Source organism: Eschscholzia californica, unplaced genomic scaffold (genome assembly GCF_041429995.1).
Source record: "Eschscholzia californica isolate CP2 unplaced genomic scaffold, dmEscCali1.0.p SCAF_4, whole genome shotgun sequence".
Lineage (NCBI taxonomy): Eukaryota > Viridiplantae > Streptophyta > Magnoliopsida > Ranunculales > Papaveraceae > Eschscholzia > Eschscholzia californica.
In genome coordinates, this window is record NW_028238461.1 from 39,775,501 (window position 1) to 39,785,802 (window position 10,302).

A 10,302-nucleotide genomic window follows, 5' to 3' on the forward strand; every position below is an offset into this window, starting at 1 on the left:
GTATATTATCTTTTTTATTTGACGAACTCATTAACGGACAAATAATATTTTTGTTAATGCACTATGTATGTTGTTAACAACATAATTATGTATGTTATCAACATTTTGTAACAAGTCAAGACAATTATATAAGTCGTCAACATTTAATAATAAATCATAATGTTATTACATATGTTGTCAACAGTTTGTAACAACAAAATTTTATATGTCGTCAACGGCTTATAACAACATATTTATATATGTTGTCAACATAGAAGGGTAAAAAATGAATTATGAGAAAAGTAAGACCGTCTTGCTAACAACATAATTAAAAGTGATCAAGTCAATAGTAAAAAGGGGGGTTTTTTTAGGAGAGAGAGAGTCCCGAGTGACGTCACCTTTCTAGGTTTTTTCCCTTTCTCCTTTCGATCAAACCCTAGCCGCCACAAACAATTTTCCAATCTAGCTATAGAAAATCTTTTAGATCCTCAACATCAGCAATCTTAATTGGTGATACATAGACCCTCTCAACACAAATCATAGCTTAGATGATAGATGAATCCAACAATAAATGGAAGAAACACTTTTATTAGATCCGGACTGAAACCACAACCTAAACCATTATCATCGATTCAGCCTCTCCCTTCTCAAATCAGAAGTTTAAAAGATAAGAAGATCCAGCTGTAAAGATAAAGTCATCAGGGATTTCACTTATCTCTCCCAGCAACTGAAGCCATCAGGGAGTTCTCTGATCTTTCTTTTAATCTCTTTGCTTCCTTACTTCTATAGTCCTCTAGCAAATTTTGTTCATAGGAATCTATTAGTTTCTTATTTCATTATCTCAGACCTACTTCTCTGATCTGATTGTTTATCACCTTGCATGTCCATTCTTATGGGTCTCAAGGACTCTGAGATGGTTTTGGCTTTCTAGATAGATCTCTGGTATCTATTCTTAGTTCTTTGTAGTGAATTCTTAAGTTCTATAGTTCTGGTTTTTTTATTAGCTCGTGATTCTTAAAAAATAAAAATAAAATAAGATACTCCTGTTTTTTCTATTGAACTAGTAGTGTTATTGTTGGCCTTAGTTGCAATCTCCTCTCTCACTTACTATAGTATTTACTTTTGATTTTGCTTTGTTGTCCTTGTTTGGTCTTTAGGTTGGGTCTGTCTCTTTTCCTTCTGTGGTGTTTCAAGTTGACTTTATGTGCTTCATGTTCTTTCCTTATACACATCCTAGTCTAGTCAACTAAGCTACTGATTTTCTGACTTTAGACCTTTAAGTAGATCAAGTGGACGGTCCTTAGACTCCTAGAGGCTTTAGGGTGTGGCCTTGCTTGAGCAGTGGCTTTGACTCAGTGAAGGTGCGCTTAGGAGGTAGAATCTTTTAGTGGCCGTGTTTGAGCAGTGATTTTGGCTCTGTGGTGGCCCTCTTCGGTGGGTCCCTGTTTTGGGCTCTTTGGGTTTTGTGTGGGCTCTTTTGGGAGTAGCCTGGTGGAGCAGTGACATTGACTCAGTGAGGTGCCCTTAGGAGGTAAAATCTATAAGTGCCTTTTGGAGGGGTGCTTTCCTCTTAGGTGGGTCGGGCCTCTAGTTTTGATTAGGTAGGTAGTATCTCCTCAGAGGTGCCCTTAGATTTATAGTTTAGGCTGAACCTGTTCTGATGGGGTTGGTTTAGGTGGGTCTAGCCTCTGGTCTTGTATAGGTAGGTGGTCCCTCTATTGGTGTTGTAGATGGAGCCCTCCATTCTTGCTTGGAATGTCCGTGGGTGTGGGAATTTTGTTAATCGCAAGCACCTTAGCGGACTAATTAAGGAGCATAATCCTGACTTGCTTTTTCTTTCTGAAACCAAATGTATCAACACAAATCTTGATAAACTTCTGAATTTGACTAGCATCTACGACAAGCATGTTATAGACCCGGTCAATAAAGCCGGAGGTCTAGCCCTTTATTGGTCTCCCCACTTTGATATTAATGTTATTTACTCTGACAACAATATGATTCATGTGCATGGCTCTTTTGGAGACAAGGACAACATCTTTTATATAACGGGCTTCTATGGAAGCCCGTACAGTAGGGATAAAACCAAACCTTGGGAGATTCTAGCCCAATTAGCCCCTGACCCCCATATCCCCTGGCTAGTTATAGGAGACTTAAACTGTATTTTTGACCAGTCTGAAAAGCTAGGAGGTAAAGAAGTGCCGCATAGTTCTATTGAATTTAGTAAGCAGAATATCAATAATTTGGGTCTTCAGGTGTAGGTTATGTGGGATACCCGTTCACCTGGTCTAACAAACAATTTAATGGTAACCTTATACAAGAGAGACTAGATAGGGCTTTAGTGAACTACACCTGGCTTACCAATTATCCTCACTCTAAACTCACTCATCTGCCTACGTTAGGCTCTGATCACAACCCCATTTTTCTCTCCACTAAATCTAAATCCAATCTAGGGCGTAAACCTTTCAAATTCATTCGCACCTGGATGTCCCATCCTAATTGTGTTCAATTCATTAAAACTAACTGGAGTTCTCTTCCCTGCCAGATTCAAACCAAACTTAACTCCCTGGCCATTAAACTCTCTAAGTGGAATAAAGAGATTTTTGGTCACATTGATAATAAGATTAAGAGCCTCACCCAGCAACTCCAATTCATTAATAATGCTGACCAGTTCAAAGATACTTTCAATCAGATCGAAACTCTGCTTTTACAACAAGAAAGCATGTGGAAAGAAAAATCGAGAGTAGCTAACATCAATTTAGGTGATCGCAATACTCAGTACTTCCATGCGAAAGCCACCACGAGAAATCGGAAAAATCAAATACATTCCATTAAGTTGGAGGACAACACGTGGACTAATGATGAAGCTCAAATAGCCAATGTTTTTGTTACTCACCTCCAGAATATTTCGGCTACCGCTGGTTCCACCCTTTCTACTAATCTTATTGATTGTTTCAACCCTCAGATATCACAACTCCAAAATGATACTCTTACTGTGATTCCGGATTTAGATGAAATCCGTAAGGCCACTTTCTCTTTGAGATTTGGAGCTGCTCCTGAGCCGGATGGATATCCTCCTCTATTCTATCAAGCCAACTGGGATATAGTAAAGGAGGATCTTCACAAGATGGTTTCTGTCTTCTTTCGAGAAGCGACTATCCCTACGATGTCTAATCACACCCATATCTGCCTAATCCCTAAAACCAAAACTCCTCAAACTCCGGCTGACTATAGGCCGATTAGTCTTCTTAACACTACATACAAAATTATCACTAAAATCCTTGCCAATAGACTCAAACCTACTCTGGCTGATATCATATCCCCGTTCCAAGCTGCTTATGTTCCGGGTAGGCAAATCACTGACAATATCATGATTAGCCAGGAGTTGATTCATTCCTTCAAAAAGATCAAAGGCGCGAAGAGTTATTTCGGCCTCAAACTGGATATGTCCAAAGCTTTTGATCGGATTGAATGGCATTATCTGGAGCAAATTATGCTCCTGATGGGCTTCGCCCCTGGCTGGACCAGGCTTGTTCGTACTTGTCTCAACTCTAGTTCCATGGCCGTTCTGATCAATGGACGTCCCGGGCGCACTTTCAATGTTAGCAGGGGGATTCGTTAGGGCGACCCGCTTTCACCTTTCCTTTTCGCTATTGCTATGGAAGGTCTAAGCCGCCTCCTTGACAGGGGCATAACAGTCATCACCCCTTCATTGGCTTCCCGGTCTCTAATTCGGATCTCACTATTAATCATCTTCTCTTTGCAGACGACTGTATTATCTTTGGTCAAAAATTCTCTTGACAACATTCACAACCTCAAGCTGATTCTTAAAGAATTTAGTGATGCGTCGGGTCAGATGATTAATTACTCCAAATCCAACATTTTCTTTTCCAAGAACTCGCATCCGAAATTCAAACGTATGATTATCCGTGAACTTAAAGTTCATCAATCCTCGACTGGTGACAAATATCTTGGCACGAATCTATTCATTGGTAAAAACAAAAAATCTATCTTTCAACCCCTTCTCAACCAAATCAAAAACAAGCTCGCCAAGTGCAATCTAATCTTCTCTCTCAAGCTGGTCGCTCGGTAGTCATTTCTACTATCGCAGCGGCCGTTCCCCGATACCAAATGCAGTGCTTTGCTATCCCAAAAGGCATATGTAACAGCATTGAGTCCCTCCAAAGGACTTTCTGGTGGGGAAAATCCAAAACTTTCCATACTATCAATTGGTCGGCTATTTGCAAGCCAAAGAAACTAGGTGGTCTGGGGTTACGCCTCCCTCATTTTGATAATCAGGCTTTTCTCAGTAAAATTATCTGGCGTATTATTAATAACCCGAAGGCCATTTGGGTTCGTGTGCTCAAAAGTAAATACTTTCCTAAAACCTATCGGCCCACCCCTCCCAAAACTACCCATTCTTGGCCTTGGAAATCTATTGTTAAGCATTATTCTAATATGGATAGTCTTATCTTCTGGAACATTAATACAGGGTCTAACATTAACGTTTGGAGTGACTATTGGATCCCAAACCACCCCCCTCCCATAACTAACCATACGGGATCCAACATTAAATGGGTTGCACAACTTATTACTAACAACACTTGGAATTTTCAGATGTTGCAGCAATGTTTTAACGATGATATATGCAGTGCTATCCTCAGCATCAACCTCCAAAATAATCAGGAAGATATACCGATATGGACATTAACCAAATCAGGTAATTTTTCGATAAAATCAATGTATTATTATTTAAGAACGGAACGCATGAATGTGATGCAGGACCATCTCGAATGGGGATTTATCTGGAACTTGAATACTATACCACGTGTGAAGCTTTTCCTATGGAAATGTTGTACAAATAGCTTACCTGTTAAAGCGAAAATTGGCAAATTCATTGGAGACCAATTCTCCTGTATTAATTGCAATGAAAACGAAACTTTAGATCATGTGATGCTGCACTGCACGTTTGCTAAAGCAATTTGGTTCAATTATGATGTGAGAACATATCAGATTAGCTCGACTAATCAATGGATAACACAATGGAAAACCCTAAATGAGGATACTACCAACCAATATGCCAAAATACTTTGGTTCATTTGGAAAGCTAGATGTGAAAATAGTTTTAACACGAACAAACAGAATCCTCGACAAATCATAGACCGAATTAATAATGCGTCTATCACTCCTCTCAAGATTGAGACGGTTATCACTAACAAATGCAGGAAATCTACTAAGGAACAAAAATGGAGACCTCCATCGACACCATATTTAAAGTTGAATGTTGACGCCTCGTTTACAAAAGATACAGAACCGGCCGGAATAGGATGTATTATCAGAGATGAAAAGTCGAAATTCATTATAGCAGCAGCAAATTCGGTGCGAAGCCAAAACGCGGAAGAATGTGAAGGATTAGCTATCCTATCTAGTATGCAATGGGCATTACAATTAAATATTACTCATGCTCATATAGAAAGCGATAACCAAGCACTGATCAAATTCATCAACGGTCATAATATCGGTCTACACTGGCAATCGTTAAAGATGATACAACAAATTCAAGCCCTTATAAACAATTTCGAAGGAATCATGTTCACCTATGTTTCTAGGGATTGCAATGCTCCAGCTGATGCGATTGCAAAATGGGGAAGAAGAAATGGAGAAAGGAAAGAATGGAATTCTGTACCTTCTTTTGTGTCGGCTTTACTTTAGTTGTTTTGTGTGTTTGTAGTACTCTTGTTTGTGTCGGCTTTTCTTTAGCCGTTTGTGTGGTTGTAGTACTCTCGTTCGTTTTAAATGCAATGTTCTCTCATAAAAAAAAAAACAACATAATTAAATATGGTGTCAGAATTTTAAAAAATGTTACAAAATAGATTTTTTTTACAATATTATTTTTGAGTGGGCCTAATTTCCTATTTGGGTTCATTTTTTTGGGTTTTTCACTAAAAATTTCGAGAAAGAAATGGATGTAGAAAGAAAATAAGAAAATGCAAAAAAGAAGAAACATTGAAAAGTAAACACTCAAAAGGGGAGTTTTAAGGCGCCTTTCTTAAGTGTTAAAAGCACCTCCTCGAGACAAATTTGAAAGGAGAGTTTGTGAGGGAAGACAGCGCCTTTAACACTTACGGAAGGCATTTAAAACTGCCTTTCTCAAAATTCCAAAGTTATAATTACAAACCCATACATCCCACGAGAATAAATTTTAACAACTAACAATACTATTAATATTTCCCAAGTTACCAAAAGCTACCCTACTCTTCTGATCATGCGACCACACTTGCTTTATTCATGCTCCTCGAGATTCACAAGATTGCTAGGAACGAGAAAGACAATCCATTCGGCTAGAACTTGAGGTAACTTTGAGGAGTTTTAAGTATTTTTGGTTTATCTCGTAACCTGCAAACAACTAATAATATAAAGGAGATAACTGTTGTTTCTTTTTTTTTGTACTTATTCACTCCATTCTTCTGATTATGTTTTCTTCAGCATATAACCAAGAAAGATTCCCAACAACCCAATGATCAAGACATACAAAAATGGCACACCACCTTTGCTTTTGTTACTTTCCCGTTTCATTAGTTCCTACAAAACATAAACAGTGTGAGAAATGCACACAATTACCAAAAAATTCGTGTTCTTCGTGAGTAAATTCAATGGAAAAATGTATGTTCAAACTTAACCGAATATCCGAAATCATCATGTACATTGTTCTGGAAGTATAAGCACTAATTACCCATGTATAGATGCATATTTTCTAATGGTTTTCACTCGATACAGACAGATGTAATGATCAAAATCTATGCCTAAAAATCAAACCTATGGCATTTAAAGATTTTAAAGAGAAGACACTTTAAAGCACAAAAAGGTGATATTTTCACCATCATAACTTCTAAGTGTAAGTGTTGGAAGAAAGGTTCACAGGACACAAGTCTTTATATTATACGATGAAAACGATGACAGGGAATTACGGATGTCTCTTTCTCTAGCTCGAAAGTTGTCCTTTTTCAGACTGAACAAGCAGCAATATACACCATTCATTACAAAATCCCATGAAATATACTATTCTGTAATCTATTAATCACACACATGGAATGTGATATAGGAGAATAAAATATCAGGAAGAGTGTGAACACGTCACGGGTGCCAGAAAGGTTTCTGTATTTTGATGTGTAAAGTTGGGGTATAAATGCATAACGAAGTGTTTGAGTGTGCAAATATTACCAGCCTGCCAGCCTCACCAAGCTTAATAGTACTTCTATTCTAATAATACCTTATAAGAAATGCACCAAATTTAAGAAAATAAGAGAAAACCACCAATAAACAAAATGGAGGAAACTCGACCAAGGCACAATGCAGAAAAAGAACCACGAAAGCCACAACTAAATGTGTAAATTTGAATTTTCATCCTAGTGAATTTCCCATAAATGAATAGATGGGTCTAGAAATTAGCAACGAAATAAGAGACAATGAATTCAAAGAGACGTCACCAGAGAACAAGGCTATCAGTTTATTGTCATTGGGACTATCTATAAGAAGTCAAAAGTGAAAACATATTAGAAAATCACCACATAAATTGCTTAGTCCTTAGTCCTTACCAGGTCCTGTCGAAGTCTTTTTGCCTGTTGAATAGCAGCATTTTTCTCCTCTGTCAACTTCAAAATAAGAGTCTTTGCCTGAAGAGTTGGCAAAAACTTGGTATCACTATAAAATATAATCTTTTTATAACCCATTTAGGGAGCATAGTACATAAGTAAAAATTCCAACGCCACAAGTATATCACAAATCCAATATATAGATATTAGCGAGAGTTGAATTACAAGAATTATCACATCCCAAGAACTATATAGACAGTTGTTTTGTACAGAAATAGGTGCCGAATACTTATTAAGATGGCACCCCTTAAGGCCCAGAGATAATCTTAAGAGTGTTTTGATACCTTAAGATTTTCTTGGATGAAGAATCAATCAAAGGACAAACAGATATCCCTAATTACCACCATGCTTCAAAACTCAAATGGCTTTCCAAGAGAAAAGTATTTTCTACCTTTTGAGAGTATAATCATGCAAGCTTTTCAATAACATGGAGATTAACTATTTAGCTAATATGAAACGTATTCAGTGAAAGATATATAATCTGATAAATTATACAGATAAGCAACCCTTTTAATTACCACAGGAAGCTTTCATATGGGATTTCATACCAAAGGTCATTATGTCAAACAAGAAAAACCGTCATTTCTTAGGCATATAAGGATTTCAATTTAACCACTCTGAACACCGCGAAAGATTAATAAGTAAGCAACCTAAGAAAATCCCACCTCTGAAGATTTTTCTTGAGGCTCCGCACTTGCTTTTGATACCTATCAGAAATGTTATATAAACATATTAACTATATCAAATGCCAATTCTAATAGATCGTGAGTTTACCATGGAATCAGATATAGAAGCATCTTAAATACTCACAGCACTAAAATCAGAATAGTTCACATTGCCATTATCTGAATTTGGACCTTTCACAGACGAATCTTCCTCAAATTCTTCGTTAATTGGCGAAGGCGGACGTGGTAAAGCAACATAAACAACCCTCAATTTGCGTTCGTCAATCACATTCCCTGCGTCTTTGTTAAACTAAAGATAAAAAAGGAACCATTTCGATTAATCAAATATCAGACCACCAAATAATCATATACCTACTTACCCATGAGTCAAAAAGAAATTTACTAACCATTTCAGGAGTAATATCCTTGGCAGTAGCTCCAGCATTTGCAACCACACTCTGGAGAAGAAATTTGTCTTTACATTGCAAGTCAGGGGGTGCCTCACGTTGCGCTTGCATCGTAACTGATCAAGAATCCATCATGAATTGATCACAATCTCAAAATTATATATATATATATTTATGAGGTAAGTTTGATAGAAAGAGAAAAACCTATGATATCACAGGTAGATTTAGGCAATACAACTCCAGTGTTAGGGCGAACACAGTATTTCTTCGGATTGGTTGTCTTAACCTGAGAATTTACCCAATTGAATTCACTAATTAATCACCCAAAATAACAATTTTAGGTCAAATCCATGGATTACTACAAACAAAGTTACCCCTTTCAATTAAAAACACAATTTCTCTCAAAATTGCCAAATTACTCATCATATAGAACTGAATCTAGAGAGAGAGAGAGAGAGAAACAAACAGAGAAATGTATAACGAATTTACCTTAAAAGCGACATGATTATCCGTTTTATTCAACAATTGAAGAGGACATGAAATCTGTTTCTTCAATTCAACTTCACAAAGAAAAAGAAACAGAATCAAACCCTAGAGATATAAAACAAAAGGGGGAAAGAGATCTATGTAGATAAATAAGTAATTTGAAAATCATTAATAGAAGACTTACAGGTGAACTTAACTTCTTCAGGTTCAATGCTGAGAATTTCAGGAGAAGTCATATCTAAGAACTGTAGATGGGGGAAAGGAATCAACCTGGTTTAGAATTTAAATCAGATTTCTCAAGAGAGACAGAGAGGAATGAGCGGAGAAGGAGAGAGAAATCAGTTTCTTTTTTCTAGAGAGAGAAAGCTAGTCAGCTCCGTTTCGAACCAGAATGATTTTTTGATTCAAGAAGCGCTTATTAGGATCATTTCTTTCTATTTACGACTAGAGCAACGGTCGGTCAAACCGGCCAGACCGAACTTGCCCGCACCCAATCGAATGGTTTTCGGGGGAACCAACTTGTTCGGTTTAGCTCGGCTAAAAAATCAGTCAATTGGGTTCGGTTTCACTTTGTTTATGTTTGATTTGGTCGATTGAGTTCGGATGGACCGACCAACTGAATAGTGGAGTCAAACCGAAACAAACAGAATCAGTTGACGATTTGATTGGTTCGAGATTCGGCCGATGATATAGCCAAACCTGTCATTGATTGGTTTGGTTTTGATCTGACCCTGAATGGTCGGCAACTGACCGTTATTTACCCCTAATTATTTGGGATTTTTCCTTTTTACGTATGTGATACGTCTATATTGGAATCGCCTGGATCACATAAACCCAGCACCATGTCAAAACTCAAATCAACCAATCAACGAATCAGACAAAAGCAAACTGTCTGAAATAAAACTCAAATTTGTTTAGAATTTGAGTCAGACTTCAAGTCTTATTAGAAAAAACAAAAACAAACAAACAATCACTACGACACTACCTAATATTTCTAGTCAGATATAACTTGGAGCCTACCTGTCCACCAAGTTAGGCCAATCTTACTAATTCCAAAATGAGCAAATTTCCTATTCATATTGGTTTTCTGTCTGAAAGAAAATTGAAGAAAAAGAT

The 10,302-nt window shown here is 37.3% G+C and overlaps 1 protein-coding gene across 1 annotated transcript; it reads right to left on the reverse strand.

Annotated features, from left to right (window-relative positions):
- Nucleotides 1–5,964: 5,964 nt before the first annotated feature.
- On the reverse strand, nucleotides 5,965–9,637 carry LOC147544631 (vesicle-associated protein 1-2-like). The gene is made up of 8 exons (XM_086634869.1): nucleotides 9,371–9,637; nucleotides 9,190–9,260; nucleotides 8,905–8,986; nucleotides 8,701–8,816; nucleotides 8,439–8,603; nucleotides 8,294–8,335; nucleotides 7,572–7,649; nucleotides 5,965–6,558 (listed from the first exon to the last, which is right to left on the reverse strand). Exons 1-8 carry the CDS (start codon nucleotides 9,420–9,422, stop codon nucleotides 6,448–6,450), a joined length of 717 nt encoding a protein of 238 aa, XP_086490995.1. The 5' UTR covers nucleotides 9,423–9,637; the 3' UTR covers nucleotides 5,965–6,447.
- Between the last annotated feature and the right edge of the window lie 665 nt (nucleotides 9,638–10,302).